The sequence below is a fragment of the Lycium ferocissimum genome, chromosome 9 (genome assembly GCF_029784015.1).
Source record: "Lycium ferocissimum isolate CSIRO_LF1 chromosome 9, AGI_CSIRO_Lferr_CH_V1, whole genome shotgun sequence".
Lineage (NCBI taxonomy): Eukaryota > Viridiplantae > Streptophyta > Magnoliopsida > Solanales > Solanaceae > Lycium > Lycium ferocissimum.
The window spans coordinates 21,943,682-21,967,210 of NC_081350.1; the positions used below are offsets into that span (position 1 = coordinate 21,943,682).

General features: G+C 35.0%; 4 protein-coding genes and 1 long non-coding RNA gene across 8 annotated transcripts; 2 read left to right on the forward strand and 3 right to left on the reverse strand.

The window, feature by feature from the left end:
- Positions 1–942: 942 nt before the first annotated feature.
- Positions 943–5,937, forward strand: LOC132029889 (zinc finger CCCH domain-containing protein 18). The gene is made up of 4 exons (XM_059419287.1): positions 943–1,144; positions 2,529–2,840; positions 3,756–3,816; positions 4,835–5,937. The coding sequence occupies exons 1-4, from the start codon at positions 1,019–1,021 to the stop codon at positions 5,821–5,823; spliced, it is 1,488 nt and encodes a 495-aa protein (XP_059275270.1). The 5' UTR covers positions 943–1,018; the 3' UTR covers positions 5,824–5,937.
- Positions 5,938–6,546: 609 nt separating this feature from the next.
- On the reverse strand, positions 6,547–11,786 carry LOC132029890 (uncharacterized). The gene is made up of 7 exons (XM_059419288.1): positions 11,632–11,786; positions 8,797–8,866; positions 8,602–8,690; positions 8,421–8,501; positions 7,499–7,603; positions 7,348–7,401; positions 6,547–7,064 (listed from the first exon to the last, which is right to left on the reverse strand). Exons 1-7 carry the CDS (start codon positions 11,680–11,682, stop codon positions 6,855–6,857), a joined length of 660 nt encoding a protein of 219 aa, XP_059275271.1. The 5' UTR covers positions 11,683–11,786; the 3' UTR covers positions 6,547–6,854.
- Positions 11,787–13,255: 1,469 nt separating this feature from the next.
- Positions 13,256–17,300, forward strand: LOC132029892 (uncharacterized). 4 transcript variants are annotated; one of them, XM_059419291.1, is made up of 5 exons: positions 13,256–13,494; positions 13,700–14,633; positions 15,682–16,488; positions 16,565–16,771; positions 16,868–17,300. In XM_059419291.1, exons 2-5 carry the CDS (start codon positions 14,418–14,420, stop codon positions 16,979–16,981), a joined length of 1,344 nt encoding a protein of 447 aa, XP_059275274.1. In that variant the 5' UTR covers positions 13,256–13,494; positions 13,700–14,417; the 3' UTR covers positions 16,982–17,300. The 4 variants fall into 4 exon arrangements, with proteins under 4 accessions (XP_059275274.1, XP_059275273.1, XP_059275275.1 ...); XM_059419290.1 differs by having other exon boundaries at positions 13,256–14,633; XM_059419292.1 differs by lacking the exon at positions 13,700–14,633 and having other exon boundaries at positions 15,526–16,488.
- A 797-nt stretch (positions 17,301–18,097) lies between these two features.
- On the reverse strand, positions 18,098–19,276 carry LOC132069304 (uncharacterized). The gene is made up of 2 exons (XR_009417734.1): positions 18,655–19,276; positions 18,098–18,556 (listed from the first exon to the last, which is right to left on the reverse strand). It is a non-coding gene; the product is annotated as an uncharacterized LOC132069304 (long non-coding RNA).
- Positions 19,277–20,761: 1,485 nt separating this feature from the next.
- LOC132069305 (uncharacterized) lies at positions 20,762–23,529 on the reverse strand. Its single transcript, XM_059462695.1, has 4 exons — positions 23,178–23,529; positions 21,934–22,089; positions 21,695–21,835; positions 20,762–21,134 (listed from the first exon to the last, which is right to left on the reverse strand). Exons 1-4 carry the CDS (start codon positions 23,346–23,348, stop codon positions 20,937–20,939), a joined length of 666 nt encoding a protein of 221 aa, XP_059318678.1. The 5' UTR covers positions 23,349–23,529; the 3' UTR covers positions 20,762–20,936.

Below are 23,529 nucleotides of genomic sequence, written 5' to 3' on the forward strand. Positions count from 1 at the left end.
CTGCTTCTTTTTCCTCAAGTTCATTCTTTAACCTCAATTTTTTTCGTCAAGTTCTCTCTCGTGTTTCGTAACCGACGGAAAACCGACCTAGTCCGTCGATTTTGTTAAAAAAAAATAAAAAAATTAAAGAATGAAATGTAGGAACTTGGAATCGAAATCGGGTATGTTCCTTGGCATCAAAGGGCTTTACCACTAGACCACTGATATTTTTTGTTCATATACTTACATTGATTTAATTTATACTATTTTTTGCTCTAAAAACTGCCGGAGTCCGTCTCTGTCGGTTTTTTTATATAAAAAAAAAAAAACAAAAAAAAGACAAAACCGACGGACTCCATTGGTTTATTTTAGAAAATAATATAAAAAATAATTATATTTTTTTGCGCATTTTTGTGCAAAAAATAACCGACGCAGTCCGTCAGTTTTCTTAAAAAAAAAAAGATTTAAAAAAATTATTGAAAAAACCGACAGAATCCGTGGGTCTTTCCGTAGGTTTTTTCCATCGATTTTTTTCCGTCGGTTTTTACCAGTTTTTTAGTAGTGTTTGAGAAGAATGGTTACAGAAAATTTGTGCCTGAGTTTGTCTTTTCGAATTTTAGAGACTCGAGAGAGACACCAGTGCCAGAATGCTCTTTTTTTTTTTTTTTTTTTTAAACAAGAGGAACTTGAGGAAAAAAAGCAGGGAGAGAGAAATATAGGTCTGAAGAATGGTTTAACGATTAATCTCACTAAGGTTTACGAGTTTGTACGCTATTTGTATAAAAGAATAGACTAAATTTGATAAGTTTTTAAATAGTTAAAGGACTAAAATCGGTAAGTGTATAGTTAAGGGACCATTTTAGACCTAGTCCCCGTAGATAAGGGACTATTTATGTCCTTTTCTCCAATAAAAAGCATAGTTGAGTGAAAGAAAATTTAAACATTTCTTATTTAATGTCTCCTTAGATTAGAAAATAGAGGAAGGTCATCATTCATTTTGTGTGTTTCCCAATCAAACCGCCTGGCCAGGGTAGCTGTAATGGCGGACGAGGAAGAGAAAGCGCTAGAAGAGCAGCTGGAAATTCAATTGGAAGAGCAAAAAGATGCTCTCAATTCTCTCACTGAAGCCCTATCCATTGATCCTTCCGATCCCGAACTCCTTTCGGTTAGGGTTTTCTCCCCTTTTCTCATTTTACAACTCCCCTTTTAATTTCTATGTAATTGTGTTCAACCCTAACAAAAACAAACCTAAACTATATCACTTTTTTGTGAGTTTCGCACCTCAGCTATTAGTTGTTCTCTTTTCCTACCTGAATTATCACTATCTACTAATCCTACAAAAAGAAGAAGAAGAAGAAGAAGAGATAATGGTCAAAAACACACCTCAACTATCAGTTGTTTTCGTTTCGTACCCGAACTATTACCATCACATCTATGTATTAAAACACACCTAGTTGGGTAGATGGTGATAGTTCAGGTAGGAAAAGGGAACAATTGATTGTTGGCCTAGTCAGCTTGGAAGTGTGTTTTAATATATAAATGGTGATAGTTCATGTAGGAAAAGGGAACAGCTTATTGTTGGCTTAATCAGCTTCGAGATGTGTTTTAATACATAGGTGATGATGATAGTTTATATAGGAAAAGGGAATAGCTCTATAGTTAGCTTCAAGGTGTATTTTAATACATAGCTGGTGATAGTTCAGGTAGGAAAAGGAAAAGGAAACAACTGGTAGTTGGCTTAGTCAGCTTCATGGAGTGTCTTAATACATAGATGATGATAGTTCAGGTAGGAAAAGGAAAGAACTGATAGTTGGCCTAGTCAGCTTCTAGGTGTGTTTTAACACATATGCCGGTAGTTCAAGTAGAAAAAAATAGTTGGGGTGTGAAACTGAAACTCATGAAAAAGTGATAGTTCAGGTGTGTTTTTGACCATTAACTCAAAAAAAAAAAAAATTGTAGGAGTTTTAAATTAGAGATATGGCTTTGGGATGTAACGGCACCACCTATATATATTTCAGTGTATGCGAGCAGTGTTGTCAAAGGCGAAAAGCTGTTCCATAGTTGTTTGGGCTTTAAGCATAAAGGGTGATTGAAGTATGTGCTTTAGTTTAAAAAAGTGCAATGAAGGGAAACAATAAAAGTATGTATGTAATTCGAGAAAAACGTAACAAGTTCGTTCAAAATGTTTTCCTTAACAACTAGTAATACACTTATTTGCCAATTATATTTGTTGTTTAGTACCGCTCAATTCAAGATAGAATTAATGGGCGATGAGGTGCATGCCTTAGTGCCTTGCCTACATTGAAGCGTGCAACTTAAGTGAGGCGAAGTATTGAGCTTTTCTGAGCTTCAGGGCTTAAGTGTGCCTTAAATGAACCTTTGACAACACTAAATGCAAATTATGAGAAGTTGAATGTAGGCAATCATCACTCAAACTAATAGTAAAAATGACTATCTATTTGTGAAATCCAACCTTCTGGGATGACGTAAAGGTCTATGTACTGAGTTCAAGTGCAAGATACTTGAATATGATTATCTTTTGGAAACAGGTTCATGAAGAGCTTGTTCAGTCTATAAAAGATGCTGAGGAAGGCCTCCTTCACCTAAAACGTGCAAGGTTGTTGCTAGAGCTTGATGCTTCTTTACATGATGCCAAGGAGCAACCTGCTGAGGTTGACGTGGAGCCTCTTGATCCAACAGAGATTGAAGCAGAGCCGCTAGTGGATGAAGAGTATGCTGTTGGATCAAAATGTAGATTCCGCAATAATGATGGAAGGTGGTATAATGGTCTAATTGTGGGGTTGGAGGGGTCTCATGCTGCAAAAGTTTGTTTTCGTACTCCAACATCTGAGAACATGCTGGTGGGTACTCTTTGTTCTTCGTTACCATCTCTGAACTGACTTTTCTTATTCTTACTAACACTGCCTATAACATGATCTCTCTTTGTTGTTCTTAGTGTTCTTGTTGCATCATTTTAATTTAGTTCCTTTCAGTATTAAAGAATTTGGGGTTCCTCTTGGGACATAAATAAAGGTTGATTCCTTATGTATATATATATATATATATAATATATGCTGCATTGTCTAGATAACTTGGTGTATACTTTTGCTTAATGATGCTTCTGTAGTTTGTTTGGCACTGTTTAGAGACATGCCTGGTTGTTGTGCTTGAGTTTATTAGCCAAACTCATGTATTGTGCATCAACCAAACCATATTTGGTTATTCCTTGTATACCAACTTTTTGCCATAGGCAGGCTCTCTTGTATGTATACAGTGGTGCCTCAGATAAGATCTTGTCTTATTACTTCAGTGCTTGGAACCAATTTTTCTATACAAGCTCATCTGTTACTTCTTTACAGTTCTCAATATGATGTCTTTTCTTTTGTAATTTTGATTTCATGTTAATCAACATAACTTTATGGAACCTAATGCTATTTTTCTTTTGTTTGATCAATCTAACTATAAATATTCGTCTCCCGTCTTGCATATAGGAACATAGTTTGGGCAACAAACTGTTGTGCTACTCTTAGCAGTTTACTTCCATTCATCAAATTTGATGTACTATTCTCATGTTGATCTTTGGTATGTTTTGTGTTCATAGGTAAATCTTAGCACAATCACCTCCATTTCTGGTTGAGAAACAGTGAAGTTGTTTTTATATCTCTTTTTGTCAGATTATGCAGTCTTGCATCTTGAATCTCCTTATGATTTTCCTAGTCACAGAGTGCTTAGATTGTACTCATACCACTTGCTAATGATAGACTACGCTAGTGCAGATGTGCAAGTTCTTTCTACAGCAGCGATGTCGATTTGGTAGTAGTTGCCGCTTATCACATGGTATGTTGGAATGAACATATCTGTTCAGAGATCTTAGAATTGGTTTGACATTCACAGCTTTCTTTGCGTCGATCCCTAGTGGGGAAAATATGAGAGAAATCAGGCTCTTGATTTCACTTTCATCCTTTAGTCAAATAAAAATGTGTATTCATTTCATTTGAAATAAAAGTAATTAACCGTGTATAAAGATCTTTCTTTTGAAACAGAGAAATAACTGTCAACTTTTTTCTTGATAAGGTAAAAGTATTATTGATAGAAGGTACACCAAATTACATCAGAAGCATACAGTCCCTACAAGAGTAACAGATTACAAATTTCCAAGAGAATCCAAAAAATCCATATACTGATCCATGTCCTATAATATACTCTTCTTACTCCATACAAACAGATTGAGCATACAAAGGTTCTTGATTCTAGAATATGATTCTTTTTGTTCTCAAAGCAAGCACTATTTCTTTATCTCCAAATAGTCCAGAGAATATACAAGGAGATGGTCCTCCAAAGTTGCTTCTGGCTCTTTGCTATTTTCTGCCCTTGCCAGCTCTCCAAAAGACTTACTAACGGCATTACCCTGACTACACGACACAGGCTCAGGGTAAGTTCCCAGCACTGTTTAGCAGCTTTACAATGGACAAAGAGATGATTGACTGATTCCAGCTCCACTTCACATAAATAACACCTGTAGCTTAAATTGAAACCTCTTCTTTGCAAATTATCTTGAGTCAAACAAGCATTTCTAATGACAACCCAACCAAAACAAGCTACTTTGACCCGTGCTCTTGTCTTTACTAGTGCAAAAGTCTTGATGATAAATTGTCTATTGTAACCCTTGCTACACTCATTGATCTGCATTGTAATGCAACAGGTTGCATACTTAAAGCACTGTTGACTATAATTTGCTGATAGTACTTTGCTCTGTTGTTTGGATAGCTGATTATAAACATTGGGCTGCAGATTTGTCTTGGTAGTTTGCAGAGTTCCTGAAAACTCAATTGATGTCTAATTTTTTCTGTTTCAGGTATCAACATTCCAATATCCTCGTTAAAGAAGTATATCCCTATGAAATGGGATCCATCACTTGCGGGTTCCAGCATCTGGGCTCGCTCAGATAGCAAAGCTGGTCTTTGGAAAAAAGCTGAACTTGAGTCTTGGGACGAAAAGCTTAATTTGGGTCACGTTGTTTTCCGTGGTGATGGAAGTTCTGCTATGCTTGGAGCTGAAAATATTGAACTGTCTGAATATGCAGAGGCGAGTGATGAAGAAGAGAGTTACTCAGGTTCCGAAGAATCTGATTCTAGTAACTATGAAGATGATAGTCCAGAAGGGTTAGGATTTGTGGAAAGCACAGCCCTGCAGCGTGGTGTCCAGACAGAAACAACACTTTTTGCTAAGTGGGAGAATCACACACGTGGCATAGCTTCCAGGATGATGGCAAACATGGGTTACCGTGAAGGAATGGGTTTAGGCGCATGTGGACAGGGAATGGTGGATCCTATTCCTGTGAAAGTTCTTAAACCAAAACAATCTCTTGACCATGCTGTTAAAAACCAGAAAGCTGAGAATGAAGACAAAAAGGGTAAGAAAAGAAGTAGGGGTGGTCAGAGGAAACGTGAGAAGAAATTTGCAGCAGCAGCTCGGGCTGCAAAGGCAGAAGAGGAATCAAGACCAGATGTGTTTAGTCTTATCAATACTCAGCTTGCAGTGCATGAAGAAACCGTGAACAATAGCGCAGGAAATAAGCAGCGAAGTAAGACAAAAGGGGAAGAGAAGAAAGAAGATAGGAGGGCTTTGGTTGCGTATGATGATGAGATAAAAGAGTTGAGGATACGAGCTCAGAAGCTGGAAGAAATGGTGCAGAGAAACAGGAACGAGAAGCCGGTTTATGAAGCTGCTATGAGGAAGCTAAATGAAACTCGTAAAGCTATAGCCACTGCTGAAGCTGCTCATTCATCTGCATCGAATGCAGTTCATAGCAAGGAAAAGGAAAAGAGATGGCTGAAATTTTAGAGTAGCTCAAAACATATCTTGTATTAACCTGAATGATTTCGAGGTCTTTCAATTCAGAATGATGATTCTGGCGAATCACAATTCTTTTAATGTTGCTTTTATTGTTTTTAGCCCCTTCTCAAGAGTTCACTTTATTAATTTGATGAGTCTTCAACATGCATATGCGTATTTCGAGTAAAGGGATAACCTTTCAATGGAAAGAAAATTGTTGCCGATTATGAACATTAGTACATTACCTTGAAACTACAAAAACGCATTTTGATGCGGAGATGTAAGCTAAGTTTTTGAAGAAGTAAGCTGAATTCAGGTTTACATCTCTTTCTTTTAAGAACACGTACAGTCAAAAATCATTTCGATCTTAGCACCTGTTCTTGTTCATTTTTTTCTTTTTGTTTCACCATGAGAGTACGTTCTGGCTATAGAACAACGTTACTAGATTAAAACTGAAGTTAGGTATACTTGTTACACCAAGTCATGCGGAGTAAGAAAATAACCAACTACAAATTGTTGTAAGTGGATATAAATGATTATATAGGGAGAATCACGAAAAGATTTTGAGAAGAATGAAGTAAAAGCTATAAAGACACTTCACAGGCAAATCCTTTAATTTCCCCGATTAGATTGAGTGAAGAAGAGGGAATTCATCCATTTGAAGACAATTCAAAAGACCCTTTTCCACAATCAATTGTTTGGCATACTCGAACATAAGATTGACATTAAGAATTGGGGACAAAAAGAAGTACATATACATTTGAATTTGAATTAGTTCATATAAGGGAAAACTATTACTTCACTGGCTATTTTACACTTAAGAAAGCACTAGCTCAAAATGGAGAGGAGCAATTTTTGGATTTGACCTCAAGAGTAGAGTAAATGCAAGTCAATGTTGCATATTTAAACCCAAACGAAACTAAAAAGCTCATTCAATTGTTCAACCCTTCTATCCTATCATTTTTTCCCGCATCCTACAGCTTTAAGCAAAAAATCACATGAAGATCCCAGAAAAAAAAATGCTTTACAAATTTTAAGATTCAATAATCAGCATCAAGATCTTCATAATAGTATCCAGTTCCATAATATGAATCATCTTCATTGTCCCTAAACGAGTCATCATATTCACCGTACTCATTCTCCTGTTCAAGCTCATGGAGCCCAATTTTCAGGTTTTCAGCTGAATTACCATTTGCACAAGCCTTGGGGGGTTGCAGTCCTCCTAGCTCTGCCTCTACAGGAACTTGCTTCTGCAACACAATTCAAAGAACCATGTAAGTGCAAAACTTGCTAGAAAAATAGCTGAAATGAAATTAGTAAAGTTTCTTTATTAGCCCAGGAGTACATTCTGTCATCTAGGGCTTCATCAAAAAAAAAAAAAAAAAAAACATTCTGTCATCTAGGTTGAGGGTGGAGATACACAAAACGGAGTTAACAAGTATAGTTTCCCCATTTGCAGAACAATACATGGATTAAGCACACTGCTGGACATTCATAGCTAAAGCACAAAAAGAGAGCAGTAGAAAGGCGTACCAATTCATCAGTCAGCTTCTGCAAGGCATTATAATTTATTTTCGAACTTGTTCTCTGCAAATATATCAATTCTATTTAGTATAACCAGCACATTCTACCATCTAAAATACACAGCATGAGCAAAAAGGATGTTTAGTTGCAATATGCGCACCTTGTTCTCTGCTTTTTCCCTTGTTTTAGCAGATTTCTTAGCATGGACATCTTTTTTACCTCCAATTTCCTGTTTTCGTTTCTTCGCATGTAACTTATCATCACCCTGAGAAAGAAGCAAGTTGAATAATTGTGGTTCAACTTCAAATAGATGGGTCATTAGTAGATCAAAAGAGGAGTCGTACATTTAAGAAGACAGAGACTGTAGTACTTCTACTTATCTAATGAAAAATGGAGTGGACAGTGTGAAGTCATGATCAAGAAATGGCATCTCTGCATTGAAAGATCTCATTACAATGCCATTCCGTTTTCTTACTCTTTCATTTACACTGGAACCACTGAGTTCATTAGATGCCGATTCCTATCATGAATTTAGGTTTGTCTAATGAAAAATGTAGCAGAGAAGGCGAAGTCATGGATCATAACATGTCATCACCGTATGTGAGTAAACTGTCAGCAACATAAGTTTAGGCTACTAAAGCACCTTTTAGTTATCTCTCAGTGGGAGAAAGAGATCAGCAGCAATATTCACATATTATTTTATCTACAGCTGCTAAAAGCGGTTTTAGAGGCATTTCTAAAACTTCCAGTCTTCGTTGTGGACATAAATCCTTCGACAATAAGAGAGGAATCTAACATAGGAACAAGTCTAATCAAACAACCAGAAGAGGGGTGGGAGTGGGGGAGAGGGGAAAATGGAAGACAACCAGAAGGAAGCAACATAACGAGGGTAATGCATATGTATGAACTAATATGTCATGACACCACAAGGAACACAGAAGATACTCTATTCTCTATCTGATAAACCAGACTTGGACAAGCAGAAAGGGATTCACTTTCTAAGAGAAGTGCCAATTACTTCAGCCAAAATTCTCTAGAGTTAAACAATCACGTAGAAGAGTATAGATGGAAGAAGGCAATACCTTTGCAACCTCTTTATTCATCTTTTCCCATATAATCTTCTTGTAATGAATCTCCTTCGTGTTATTGAGATATCCAACAACCTTTGCCACATCCAAAGTTAAAAATTGTGATTACAAGATGTCCATAACCACAGAACTAACACAGACATTGAGTTCAACTTCCATTGGGCATTGGAAATACCTCGGAATCATCAATACCGGAAAGATTTTCTGCTTCATCAGCAGCTATACGTTCTCTCTGAGCAATACCCTGAAATTTGGCCCTACGAGCTGACCCACAAAAAAAGTAGTTTGAAATAGAAGTTAAATCTTATGCATCAATGTGTAAATGATGTCAAATATTAAACAATTCAATACCGACAAGACATGAGACTACCATTTAACTTTTTCACAAGCCGGACTCCTTCTGCGACCAAATTTTTTTTGACTTCGGACACTCCCACTGCCTGAAGAGGAAAAAAGACATTGTTCCAATAAAAGAGTTACGGGACCACATTCTAACTCAATTGCATTTCACTATATCAGATCAGAAATCAGAAAGGGAGTCTAATTGAGGACCTGTTTAGTAATTTAGTAGTTAGATTTTGAGAATAAACAGAACACACATTTCCTTGTTTTGTTAGGACCTTATAATGCCATTCTAATCAGATATGAAAGTCTCCGATCCCAACTAGAAACTAGCAATAGTGGCGAAGCCCGGAATTTCACAAAGAGTTTTCAAGATTTTAATATGTACGTACAAAAAGTAATTTTTGACCTACATACACATATACTGTTTATATAGACACAGTATAATTTTCCGACAAAGGGTGTTCAACTGACCACCGACTATGTTTCTATGTGGCTCCGCCACTGACTACCAACCCAAAGTATCAACCTTATTTCCTGGTTTCTGCCTATAAGCTACCAGATAGAGTATTTTGTACAGGCCAATACAGTCCAAGAGGAATATTCTAACCAAACTCAAACTGATAAAAGCATATGCTACATCTGAAGACCTATTGGGCTACTGCAGAAGCCCTTTGTAAAAAGTTCACCTAGACTATTAGCCACATGGGTACCGACATGCATAGATTGGTGCACTGCATAGCCTAAAGCAGAATTTGCGCAAATGAATTGCATTTTCCAAATTAAGGGTTCACGAGGATATAGAGCAAACTACAACAACATACGCAGTGTAATACAAGTGGGGTCTGGGGTCTGGGGAGGGTAGGATGTACGCAGACCTTACCCCTACCTTTGCGGGGTAGAGAGGCTGTTTCTGGTTGACCCTCGGCAGGATAGAGAGCAAACTATCCCAGGAAAACATAGAAATTTCTGTTGGAAAACATGAAGAGCGTGGGATTGATTTCATTCGGACATCATGAATTTCAACAGATGGATTCTCTATTTACAGAAAAGCTTGTGCAATGGAACTGTGAACTCTCTTTGTAATGAAAGAACAGAAGCACCTAAAATACTTCTACTGGATATAGAAATTACTAGTTGATAAGCTCCTCGAAACTCGAAAGAGTTGGGAAATTAGCCTTAGATCGGATAATATATTGTTTGTTTTCAAGTTGTTGAAGTACAGGGCAATGAACCTCTGAACCTCTATTCGCCAAAGTCTCAATGAAATGATATATAATACCAATGGCTTAATGCTCATTATACTAGCAATAACAAGCAGTTTATATAATCGGGAAATTAGGTCAACTTGTTATAGCATCTTTCTGCCTGTCCGAAACTGCAAATTACGGCTGCTCTCTGAACAATACTTTTTTGAGAAGTGGTAAGTTGACTCTCTGCACAATACTTTCAACCAAATATAAAGGCGAAGGATGCATGAAGAAGCCATGGTTTCTTTTTTCTTTTTTATAACCTCGGTGTCTGAGCCAACTTGCTCGCACCTCGGAAGCCAGGGTTTCTTAGTCATTAAATATGTAAAAAGATGGTTATCGTCCCGCAATCAAATTAGCAAACGGAGCAAAGAGGCATTAAAGAGGACCAGTTCACTTCAATCATGTAATAATCTACAGAGTTAATCATAGATTTTGTACTATGTAAATTGAACTTCCCTTCGTTACTAGACTGTTATAAGAAGGTGATAATACACTGCGATTGTTTATTTCTAAGGAGATTGAGAGGCATCTTTCTATGGGATACAAGGCGTCTTTCTATAGCAATAGGGATTTCCCGCCAATAGTCTTCTCTTCCTATTATTTCACTTCGTTCTAAAAATCTGATCTCACTTGGCCGGGGGAAGGAGAAGGAACAGATGGCTAGTCCGGGAACAACAACAAGAGACGGCTCGAATTATATAATGGACATTTGCTGCAAATAGTCCTTTTTGGCTAAATAATCATAAATTGCAAGAGGTGACGTCGTTGATTTAAGCAATTAACTGGTTTAGCCGAAAGATAACAATCAAATACATGTTCCATACTACCTCCAACAAACATCTACTATTAATCCCAAAACATCAAACAAAGCCTTAACACATCAATCAAAGCCTTAACACATCAATCAATAGCTCGTTACTATAGGAATTCCTTTGCTCTTCATCGGCAGATTCCCAACTCTTGTTGTTGTTGTGCTTCCTAGCATATTTTCTGGTTTCTCTAAAACTTGGGATCCATCCCTTAGGTGAAATTGACATGGTGCTTCCTCGGTTTCTTGTTTCCATTCTTGTGTGCCTATATTAAGCGTGTTCTTGATAGACGTTTTATTTCGTTCTCCTTTTCTCCTATACACAATTTTCTCTCTCAATTCTGTTTTTATATCAAAAAGTAACTTCCTTGGATCGGTGTCCAAGGCAATTGCTTTACTCTATCAGTCATGACTTGTAGCATTATACTATTCTTTTGAGATTCTTTTTTCCAAATTCAATGATGTTATTGTAAATTCTAAAACTAAATTGTTAGTCCATCTTTAACCCTGTAAAGCCTTTTTTTTTCCTTTCTGTCTAAGTAGTAAGATTAATATTTATATTAACGTAACACAAGATGTATTAAAACCTGAAATCTCTTGGCTTCCACCAGTTAAACCATTCCGCCAATGCTTCACCCAGGCCAATGTTACTGTAACAGAAAAACCCTTTACCAAAATCTTGATTCAACAATATTATATTTATTATTACAAAAGATATAAACAAAAGAAACCAACAACATTAATGAATAAACAAAAAAGAAACATTGGGTTGTTCACGTAAAAAGAGAAAACTTTGTCATACCTTTTGTTCTGTTGATTTGCCAATATCGGCTGGTCTTTGTGTGATGGCCATTACTTTTGAATGCTTTCTCTACTTTGAGTCACAAGCAAATTTATAGGGAAAAAGTATTTGCCGACTTGCCTCGATTCGAATTTGTCGGACCTAAACCCGACCCAACCCATTTATAGTTTTCATATCAATACGAGTCATTTCGAATGCCCTATTTTGGTGTTCTTTAATTTTTGCCTTTCGCCACTTTAAGTAATAAAAAAGTGGTTGAAAATATCTCTAAGATTTTCGGTTCGACCTAGTAGAGTCAAAATAAATAATAATTTCGCAGGGAAAGATTTCATAATAAATTATGCATATTCGAGAAAAATAGATGTTTCATAGCAAACTATACCTATTCGGGCATAAGTTATGCCTTAAGTCATAATTATGTGTTATCCTGCAACACTACACAATAGGATACCTTAAGGCATAACTTTACCCCGAATAAGCATACTTTCTATGAAAATCTTGTTTTGCAATTTTTTTTTTTTTTTTTAACTTTGTTGCGGTTCAAACCCGAATTTTGGTTTCATAGACCAATGAATAAGGGTACTTTGGCCCATATTTTTTTATTAAATAAGAAGTAGAGGCAAAAACTAAAGATCGGTGATTTGAGGGGCAAAAATTAAAGACCAGTTCAGATGAAGGTCAATCCGCGCAAAAAATGAATTAAAATATCCTTTCATATTAAATTAAAAAATAGAAATAGCGCTCACTAACTACTTTTCAACCTTATTCGTAAAACATGACTAATGTTTTGGAGTTTCAAATTGTACCAGTGAATTTTGAGATGTTATAATAGAATTTGAAACTCTAGGGTGATGGTTATTTTTCAACTACAACGGTTGAATAGGTTATTTATGAATTTATCTCAAGGGACGGGATCTTTCATCTAGAGACGTATTCTATATTTAAATTTGGTGGATTTAATCTTTAAATTTTTACCACTAAATCTCTTACTCTTTTGTTGAAATCAGGGGTCAAAATTTAATATTTTCTAAAAAATGTAATGAATTTTATGTATATATGCGTCATATTAAATTGTTGAGTTACTTGTTATAAGCTATACGCATCATAGTCTCTTTCTTAATCAAATGTCTGTAGAAAACTTTTCTCTTTTAATATATTCAATGCAACCTGATTTAATATTAGCTAACAACGCCAATAATACCAAATATTATATTCGATGGTTAAAACTAAAAAACCAAAAAAAAAAAAAAAAAGACAGACAGAGTGATATTGGAGAGGTGAAGAAAATGTGTACTCTTGATCTCAAAACTTCCAATTTACTTTTCAAATATATGCATGGAACAAAATGAGTTCATTATTATTTTACTCTTTTGCTCGAATTCTTTTGACGCATGCTTTACCATTATGTTAGCGAAATCCGAGTGGAGATTTCTTCATTAGTATAAGAGAGAATACATGAAAAACCTCTCCACTTTGCATTTTTTTTTCAAAAAGACACATGTACTTTCGAAAGGTCCTATCACCCCGTACTATATCACTTATATATATATATATATATATATATATATATATATATATGTAATAAATACACACTTCTTAACCATTTGATCAGTTTGTGAGGCACGCGTGTCTATCACTCTCTACTAAAAATAATTTAAAATTAAAAAAATACCACCGATCGGGTATGACCGTTTTTTCACTAAAATATTTCCCCCCATCTTCCAATATATGTCATAATCAACGCTTAGGGTAAAATTTACCCCTTTCCCTCCAAAAATAAGAACCCTAACAGTGCTATTGTCTTCTTCCCTTGCAAAATTGAAGTGAAAAACGAGTTTTAAATGAACAAGTGAAGTGTGACAGGTTAGGGTTTTCCTTTTATTGTTTAAAGTTGACATTTTTTTTTTTGTTGCATCCCATGATCTGTTGCTAAATACGGATTTTTTTTTTTTTTTTTGTTGCTAAAACGTGTTTTTTTGTTGTCACCTACTGATTACGTTGTGATCTGTTTAGTTTGATTTTTTTGTTAGTGTGTTTGTAATTTTTTGGTTGTTTTGCTATATTTCAGGGTGTTATAACGTGTCTTTTATATTAGTGACTTTGAGATTTTACCATGGGGGTAAAATTGATTTTGATGCCCGACCAGAATATGTGGGTGGGTCTATTACAGAATTTTTGGAGCATGACACTGATATGATGTCCTATTTTGAACTAAGAGACTTGATAAAAGATTTAGGATATACAACAAGTTGTGCTTTTTATGTTAAGGTCGATGGTTATTAATTGAAGCTGTAAGTGATACGGTTATTTGTAACATTGTCTCTTTGTTAAAAAATGGGGATGTGCTCGAGATTTTTGTGTCACACGAGGTAAATGAACCCTATGTTGCCTCAGTGGCTTTAGAGTTTGTCCCCCAAAGTGGTGGTGTTGGGGTCTTTGAGGAATCTTCAATCCCCACTTTAAATGACCCTCCTAACCCTATTGTTCAGCCTCCAAACCCTTTAAATGAGCCTCCAAACCCAAACGTTGAAACATCAAACAATCCTAACCATACTGTTGAGTCTCAAAACACTTGTGAGGTTAAAGTAGATGAGGACACAGGTGTAAATGATGTAGATGTTGGATCTGATGATGATAGCATAGAGGATTTAGGGTTTTTAGATGACAGTGATGTTCATGAAGAGTGTAGAGAGTTTAGGTCAAATAGAAGACATTTTAATAGGGCACATAGGAGACCCAGAGCTACTAATCCTAACCAAATTCCTGTAAAACCAAAGGGGCCAGATATGGGGTATGATGAGACTAATGTTGGGAGCAAGAATAACTTAGATGGTATGCTAGGTGGTGATGAACCTTATTACGATAGTGATGAAGCTCCTAGCTTTGAATTAGATGATGAAACAGGATGGGGTGATGAGGAAGAGGTTGAACAAGTTGTGAAGAAACCTCTAAGAAGAAAAGTGACCAAAAATAGAGTTGTTTTTGACAAAAGCTGTAAGAAGGTTATTTGGGAAACTGGTTTGGTGTTTGCTAATGTAGAAGATTTTAGGATGGCAGTTACTCAATATGCAATTCAAGAAAGAATTCAAATTGAAAAGTTTATTAATGAGCCTGGAAAAGTTAGGGTGAGATGTTGCAAAGAGGGTTGTCCTTGGTTATTGTATGCTAGCTTGGACAGTGCCACAAATGATTTTGTGGTTAAAAATTACAAACCTATTCATGATTGTCATACTTCAACACAGAACCATTTGTCCAATTCTAAGTTTCTGAAAACTAGATACAAGGAAAGAATCAATAAGAAACCAAATATGAGAATTGTAGATTTTCAGGAGCTCATTAAGAAGGAGCTAGATTTGTATGTCGGAAAGACAACAGTGAGAAGGGCTAGGGATAGAATTTTGCAAGAGATTAGGGGTGATCATGTTGTTGAGTATGGCAGAATATTTGATTATAGAGATGAGATTTTAAAATCCAATCCAGGTACTACTTGTGTTGTTAAAGTTGGAGATAATACAGAAACTGGAAATAAGATCTTTGAAGGGTTTTATATTTGCTTTGATGCCTTAAAGAAATCATTCTTTGGAGGTATTAGAAGGTGTATTGGTTTAGATGGATGTGTTTTTTAAAAGGAGTGTGCAAAGGTCAGCTATTGGTGGCAGTTTGCAAGGATGGAAACAACCAAATGCTGCCTATAGCTTGGGCAGTTGTTGAATATGAGTAAATTCACTTGGAAATGGTTTCTGGAATTGTTGAAGCTGGACCTTAATCTTGGAGATGGACATGAACTCACATTGATTAGTGACATGCAAAAGGTACTGTTTCTGGTTATTTTTTTTAGTTCTTTTTTTATTCATGTTTTTGGTATAACTGACTATATTTTTTGACTGTTGATAGGGACTGAAAAATGCTGTTGAGGAGTTACTCCCAGATGTTGAACACAGGTGGTGTGCAAGACACATCCTTGCTAACTGGAACAAAGATTACAAGGGGATAGAAAGAAGGAATCTGTTTTGGAAGCTTGCAAAGTCCACTTTTAAAGCTGAAGTTAAGGTGAATATTGAAGCTATGAAGATGCTTGGAGAGGATGGTTTGCATGCTCTCATGTACTACAACATTGATAGATGGTGCAAAAGGTTCTTCAAAGAGCACAGCAAGGTAGATTCAGTTGACAATAACATGGCTGAAAGTTTTAACAACTGGATATTGGCTGCAAGATTCAAAACAATTATAACAATGTTGGAAGAGATTAGAGTAAAAATGATGAGAAGAATCGGTGAATTAAGACAGTTTTCAAACACTTGGATCACTGATATTTCTCCCATGGCTTTCAAGATTTTACAAGAAAACATTGACAAGTCAATGAAGTGTTCCTTGTCTTGGAATGGTGAAAGGGGTTTTGAAGTTAGAGATCCATGGGGCTGTACCCATACTGTTGACATCCAGAGGCAGACTTGTAGTTGTAGATCTCGGCAGCTTAGAGGCATACCTTGTGCTCATGCAGTTGCTGCAATACATCACAAGAGATTACATCCAATTCATTTTGTGGCAAGCTGCTACAAAAAGGAAACCTATCTGAGCACGTATGCTCATTTTGTTCAGCCAATGAACAATATGAAGATGTGGCCAACTTCTAATAATCCAAGAGTAGAGCCACCAGTAATCAGACAGCTTCCTGGAAGGCCACCAAAATCAAGAAGGAAGGAGGTCTATGAAAGTAGAAAAACAGGACTGATCAGCAAAAGGGGTACTGTTTTGACTTGTAGCACTTGTCATGCAAAGGGACACAATAAAAGAGGATGTCCAATAGTTCCAAGGCAAACCACAGAAACAGCAGATCAAATAGTAGAGCAAGCACAGGTAAATGTATGAAATTATTTGTATCAAATCAGGAACTTCCAACTTAATATTCTAACATATTGATTTACAATACTAGGCTAGAACAAACAGAGGAAGGGCAAACAAAAGAAGGATAGAACAGGAAGCTGCAAGTTGTGGAAGGGTCAATGCTAGTGGTGGTGCAACATATCAAAGTCAAGAAACTCAAGGAACAACTAGTGGACATACTTCACAACCTTATAAAAGGCCAAGAATTGTGGGAGTTGGAAGATTGGTGGCTGATGATGGATTTACTACACTCAATGTAAGTAAAGTTTGCTCATTTTATACTAAATTCTTACTGTTTTTTATCTGGTCAATTGAATAATTTTTTTGCTTTTTATGTCATCAATATGTGCAGCATGGAATGCCAAGTAGAAGAGCTCCAATGAGGTCTGATGTTGTTACTGGAGATATTGGCTACACACCTAAAACCAGGATTCAAGTGGAGGGGCAAACAAGCCATGACAAGTAATACACTTGACAAAATTAGGGGTGAAAGAATCATCAAAGGAAGGTCAAAAGCTGCTGCCATGAATCAAAGCAAATGTAGTACATCTAAAAAACCATGGTTAGTTGGTTTAGTTGTTTTGCTACTGTTTTTGTTGGGTTGCTATTAGTGAAAAACCATGGAAATAGTTGGTTTAGTTATTCATATTTTTGGTTATGTATTAAGTGGCAAAACCCTTACTTGTAGCATTTTATGCAACAGTTTTTTGGCTACTGTGCTGTTTTTGTACAGTTATTGTGCTGTTTTTGTGCGACAATTAATGCAGGTAATGATATTCAGCTTATTTGTGTTGTTTAATGCAGTTTAGTGCTGTTTTTTGTACAGTTTTGAGCTTTTTTGGTGCAGTTTTGAGCTGTTTTTGGTGTTGGTTTTAGTGTTGGTTTTCAGTGCTGGTTTTTACAGTTTTATATAGCAGTTTGTGCTGTTTTTGGTGCTATTTTGAGCAGTTTTTTAGTGCTATTTTTTTCTGCATTTTTGAGCTGTTTTTGGTGCTGTTTTGAGCAGTTTTTTAGTGCTGTTTTTTACAGCATTGTTGAGCTGTTTTTGGTGCAGTTTGTGCTGTTTTGGCTGCAGTTTTTAGTGCAGTTTTTTGCTGTTATTAGTGCTGTTTTTTTGAGTTGCTTTTTCTGTTTTTTACAGCAGTTTGGAGTGTTGTTTTTCAGTTATTAGTGCTGTTTTTTTGAGCTGTTTTTTCAGTTTTTCGGTGCTGTTTTTTTACAGTTTTATACAGCAGCTTGTGCTATTTTTTGTGCTATTTTGAGCAGTTTTTAGTGCAGTTTTTTGAGCTGTTTTTGCCAAGTTAATATTCTGTTTTTACAGCAGTTTTGAGTGCTGTTTTTCAGTTATTAGTGTTGTTTTTTTGAGCTGTTTATTCAGTTTTTCAGTGCTGTTTTTTACAGTATTTTACAGTAGTTTGTGCTGTTTTTGGTGCTATTTTGAGCAGTTTTTAGTGCAATTGTTTGCACAATTACTGCTATTAGTTTTAGGCTACATTAGGAGAAGATGAGGATGGGGAAAATGCATTCTGATAGTAGATGGTTCTTGAACAGGAAAGATTACTAATTTGCAGTACCGCATAAGGATAGATGACATTACATTACATTACATTAACGCACAATTCATATTACTATTCGATAAACAACATTACATTACATTAACTAACGCATAATTCAAGACAATACAATAAATACCTACACTAATTTAAAACTTACGCAAAAGAAAGAGAACAAACAAAGTTTCATCTTTGAGTTTATTCGGACAACATCAACAAAAGCTTAATAAGACACCTAATAACAAAATGCCGATACCAACAAACATGATTTGCTTCCCATTAAATATAGAATAATTGGTCGTCGAATCCACTTGAACTTGATAAAAACTTCCCTCCGTTATCAATTGAGACTCATTCTCCATTGTTTCATAAAACATTATTTTTTTTTTCCAGATCCAAAATTCATTTCCCAATCTTGATATAACCCATTTGGATCTATCATCAATTTGTTCCCGATCCCTCCACCTAAAGAACTTGCATGAGTTTTCCTAAAATGAGTGATACAAACGAGTCAGTTAAAATAAAAATAGAAACAAACTAAAAACAGCAACAAAATAAAATCCAAATAACGATTGTTTGAACATACTCGATAGCGTGGGCACGACCAAAATCTTCTTACGGGATTATACTCCGACCAAGAAGTCTGCAAGGTCAGCAAGTCCCCGTGTTTGCATCGCACACTTTCACGCAACATTGGATCAGTATCATCTTTACAAATGCGAGTGAAGCTACGCTTTGACATGATTTTTCTCAAACCCTAACTAGGAGAATATAGAACGAGTTTTATTCTTTGAAAAAAAAAAACAAAGACTATAAGTTAGGAAGACAATAAAATTAAAGAAGAAAAAAAGAAATTTAATACCTTTTTCAATCTGATTTTGGGTGATAGAATTTTACTTTGGGGAAGAAGAAGAACAAAAGTTGAGAGTATGGCTGCTACTGCAACTGACTTTAACGTTGAAGAAGAACATGAAAACTTAACGTTCTATTTTTTTAAGTTTGGGCAGCCACGTGGCAAAATATGATTGGCTTCTTTGAAGCCCAAATTTTTTCTTCACGCTCCTACAGAGCATGCACACACACGTTTTGCCAAACCAGGTCAGAAGTGTGTATTTATTACATATATAAGTGGTACAGGGAGGTAATAGGACCTTTCGAAAGTACATATGTCTTATTGAAAAAAAATGCAAAGTACAGGGTTTTTTTTATGTATTCTCTCTTAGTATAACCAACTTTCTGACATGGACAAGAAGTTTTTGTCTTATGCATATAGTACAACTTAAGAGTGTACTCTTTTCTATTCAAACATTCTGGGCTCGGATTCTTTTACTATCTAAGAAGATTACACAAATGATAGAAGTTATCTGCAGGAGGTTCTTATGGTCAGGTGAAACTGAAATGTCAAAAAGAGCCCTAATTGCATGCAGTAAGTTATGTTGTCTTCCATCAGCAAGAGGGCCGAATATACTAGACATTTTGACTTGGAATAGGGCTGCCATATGCAAGTTACTATGGAATTTGTGCACTAAAAATGATACGTTAAGGGTTAAATAGGTTCATGTGCATTATGGCAAAGAGAGAGCAATTTGGGAGGTAGAGGCTAATACATCTTCATGGGTAATAAGGATGATTTTGAAAGCAAAAGAGTGTCAATTGGAGGCTGAGTATCAGGAGGACATTAATCAAATAGAATCATTCTCTATCTAGAAAATCTACAAACTACTCAGAGGTACTACCCTAAGGTAACTTAGAGGAGACTAGTATGTAACTAAATGAAATCACTAAGGTGGATATTTGTACTTAGGCTGGCCCTTTGTGATAGATTGCAAACTAGAACAACGCTGGATAAGTCGGTCGCTATTGATGATGCAAAGTGCCTTCTCTATGATGGAGCACCTGAGACAATAGCTCATCTATTCCTTGAGCGTTAAGGACTACTGAGATGGCAAGAAATTCTTAGACAACATATGGCATGGCAACAAGAAGTGGATTGGCCAGTAACACAGTGCAAAGGAAGAAGTAGTGCTGCAGTGATTTATATAATGACAAGAGCAAGGGCATTCTATCATCTCTGGCAGGAAAGAAATGCTTAGATCTTCCAGCAGCAACACAGAACTGAGGATGTAATAGTGAGGGTGATCATTCAAGAGATACACTTTGGAGGCAGCTTGACATGTAAATATAACAGTTACTCGGCTAGTTTAAATTTCTATACTTGGATATGCTATTGAGTAGTTAATAAAGGGCTTGATGTAATTAGAACTGAAGGTTGAAGCTGGTTAAGCTCAATCAGCTCAGTTTAGTAAATAAAAGTCATGAATTATTTGTCAAAATAAAAATAAAAAAACGATTAACCTTTTTCTTTGCAAATATATTTTATGTATTCATTAATCATTAGAAATAACAACTTAACAAGTTAGAATATTGCTGTACCATGCACTTAAATAATTAAAATACATAATTAAATCTAAAAATAAATTTGAGTACCACAAAATTAGCTGAAAAAAGTAAAAGTTAACTTTACTAATATCGAACTAAACCATTTGTAACTTACAAGTCCATTTTACAGAATTCCAGAGTCATTATAATATAATATTTTTTTCGATAACATTATCATATACGATTGTAGTAAAATACGAAGTTTCTGAAGTATATAATTTAGCAAACATACAAGTATATCCACTTAATTTTGCGTGACAAGTAGTTTTAATTTTATTATGAGATACAATTGGAGAGCTCAATGTTTTTTACAATGACACTATTGAAACTGTTATAACAACCAAACATCCACATAAATAATGTCTCAAATTTAAAAAGTTGACACATAATCCTGAAAAATGAACTACACATATAGAAGTAGTTCGTTATTTATAATATGTAGTTTTGCCTTTTGAGCTCAAGAATGGAAGCATATATTTCCCCTTTCTTTTGATTTATGCCATCTAAACTATTTTCCAAAGATTTAATGTCATTTTTCATAGATTCCAATTCTCTTTTGAGATTCTCCACATTGAGATCGAAACTTCTCTTTTGTCTCCTCATATTCTGTATTTCAGCAAATGTTACCTGTAACAATCCGAGTTTAGGTTTCAATGTATGTCCAAATGAAAATAAAACAATTAATAGCAAATGCATTTAAATTGGAGTAGTTCAATAAACTAGTCTTTTCTATGCCACAATTTATGCGACTCTCTTTCTTTTTCATTCAGTCTAAAAAAACAACATATTCTTAATTATGTATCTAGTAATAAATTAACTTTACATTTTTATTTTATCCTTAATGAGATGATTTATAGCTACATAAATATTTATAGATTGTTTTTAACCACAAGTTTCAAAAGTCTTTTTTTTATTCTTAAACTCTATACCCAGTGAAACATCATCATATAAATTGGGACGAAGTTTTTTCTATTCCAATTTCAAATGCATTCCTCTTTAATATGGAGTAAAAGAGTTACATATTATGGAAGTACATCTAAAAGAACAAAGGCTCCAACTGTTGACCATTTAATAAGACCAAATTCTGAAATTAATAATAAATCCAAATTAAACAAAAGAAAAATCCACAGTTTCAAAAATCTTCCACATGTTCAAATTTTTTTCCTACAAAATGTAATTATTGTTACCTGATTTTGATTCAATTTTGTGTCTTCAGGACATACAAGTTCCTTTCCCGTTTCATTTGCTCTTCTCATTTCCCTGAAAATCCTCCTTTCATCAGCCAAAGTTTTACTCCCATGTTGTGTCTTGTAACACAAAGTCTTAATCTGTCATTAACAGAAGAAAATTAATGATTAATTTTGATAAAGTTATCCAATTAGCTTTTGAATCAAAATAAGAAAATAATTGAAAATAGACATCTTACCGATAAATGCTCATCAAGCTCCTCTTCTTTTGATGTGGATATTTTTTCATCCCAAATATATTGTGTTACGTAAGCTTTTTTCCTCTGTTTTTGCCTAACTCTATATCTGTGAGGTAGTAGCTCCATCAGTCTCCCAAGTAAAAAGTATTTATCCGACTGTATATGAATAAAGATAGCATTTAAAGCAGGGATCATTAATAACAAAATTACATGAATTACTTTGGCAGGTCATCGATTTTAAACAAAAATGCTAGAGAAAATAATAGAGATAAAATTATGAAGAAATATAAAAGTAAAATTAGCCTCTTCCGTATCTTTTATGCTTAGATGTATATCATACAACTCTTTTTTAAAGAAAAAACAAACTCTGATTCCACCAGTGAATTAGGCTCAAGTGGGAAATTTTAATGATCAAATTGGCTAGTTACTTGAATATTTCCCCCCTCCTGATCTCCCTATGTACAATAAAATTAAAGACAAAAAATAAGGCGCACGTACTCCTACAAAATATATTATACTCATACTTGGGTTAATTTCATAGATAATTACTCAATTAAAATTTGTTGTACCAAATTAAAGTCACCACTCACCACAATAACGAAAAAATTATTCAACTTTGCCTACTATCTTAAAAGTTACTAAAATATTTTTTGTAATAAAAAGTTATTCAACTTTATCTAAGAATCACGTAGAGTCACTAATCATTATTATACACAAGAAGGTGTCGCAGTCACTAGTGACTTTCTATTATACTTAACCAAATTTGGGTGATTTCTTATCACGAAAACCAGTTTGATGACTTTGTAAGATACATTAAATAAAGGCAAGCTACCTAACTTTTTTTATTACAACAAATAATTTAATGGCTTCAATACTATAATATGAAAGTTAAATGATCAGTGCTTGTGATTAATCCATGCTTGTCTTTCTGTACTTTCATTATCTAGAAAGAAAAAGTGGTCTTCATCAGCATTTCTCCTAATGATCCTTAATGCTCAAATTTTCAATTTTTTAAAATTTGATTGGTCAAAACATTTTCTTTAGAAAAATAAGTTCTTAAAAAATCGAAAAATTGAAGAAAAAAAATTATGTCGAGAATAGGAAATACAAGTTCTATAAGTGATAATTTTCATGTTGACTTTTTCTTTTTTTGAAAATTTTTCATATCCAGTCAAATACCGTCGCATAAAATAAAATGGAGACAAGAGTGTATGAGAGAAAGGGCATAAGAGCAATTCCATTACCTTTTTTCCAGCTAACTTTTCAATAATTTGAGCTCGGGCTTGGTTTTCTAGGTGAATCAATCTTGTTGCTTCTTCAATTCTGTTCTTAACTTCTTCATTAGTGAGGATTTCAGAGTTTGATGCCATCTCCAAAAACAGAAGGGTCTCTGGATGCAGAGAAAATGATGCCATTATTGACCTTAAATGGTTGTTAAGAAACAATTTTTTATTAGTAGTTTTTTTTGTTTTTTAATTTGTATAGGATGGCACTTGGCCCTCACGCAAAGTAAGTCAACTCTTAAATTTTATTTTTCTTATCTGTTTTATAATCTTTTTTTGATATTATGCTACACATGGGGTTCTTCTAAGAGGT

Bases quoted from the DNA above. Each gene is read 5' to 3' on its own strand.
- LOC132029889 (XM_059419287.1), top strand. From the start codon at position 1,019: ATGGCGGACGAGGAAGAGAAAGCGCTAGAAGAGCAGCTGGAAATTCAA. The intron at 2,841-3,755 runs GTGGGTACTCTT...ACGCTAGTGCAG, and splicing joins CAACATCTGAGAACATGCTG to ATGTGCAAGTTCTTTCTACA. The intron at 3,817-4,834 runs GTATGTTGGAAT...TTTCTGTTTCAG, and splicing joins TAGTTGCCGCTTATCACATG to GTATCAACATTCCAATATCC.
- LOC132029890 (XM_059419288.1), bottom strand. From the start codon at position 11,682: ATGGCCATCACACAAAGACCAGCCGATATTGGCAAATCAACAGAACAA. The intron at 8,502-8,601 runs GTATTTCCAATG...GATGTGGCAAAG, and splicing joins CCGGTATTGATGATTCCGAG to GTTGTTGGATATCTCAATAA. The intron at 7,604-8,420 runs GTATTGCCTTCT...CTTCTTTCTCAG, and splicing joins TGAATAAAGAGGTTGCAAAG to GGTGATGATAAGTTACATGC.
- LOC132029892 (XM_059419289.1), top strand. From the start codon at position 15,345: ATGAGTAAATTCACTTGGAAATGGTTTCTGGAATTGTTGAAGCTGGAC. The intron at 16,489-16,564 runs GTAAATGTATGA...TTACAATACTAG, and splicing joins AAATAGTAGAGCAAGCACAG to GCTAGAACAAACAGAGGAAG. The intron at 16,772-16,867 runs GTAAGTAAAGTT...CAATATGTGCAG, and splicing joins ATGGATTTACTACACTCAAT to CATGGAATGCCAAGTAGAAG.
- LOC132069305 (XM_059462695.1), bottom strand. From the start codon at position 23,348: ATGGCATCATTTTCTCTGCATCCAGAGACCCTTCTGTTTTTGGAGATG. The intron at 22,090-23,177 runs GTAATGGAATTG...ATTCATATACAG, and splicing joins AAAAGTTAGCTGGAAAAAAG to TCGGATAAATACTTTTTACT. The intron at 21,836-21,933 runs GTAAGATGTCTA...TGTTAATGACAG, and splicing joins AGCTTGATGAGCATTTATCG to ATTAAGACTTTGTGTTACAA.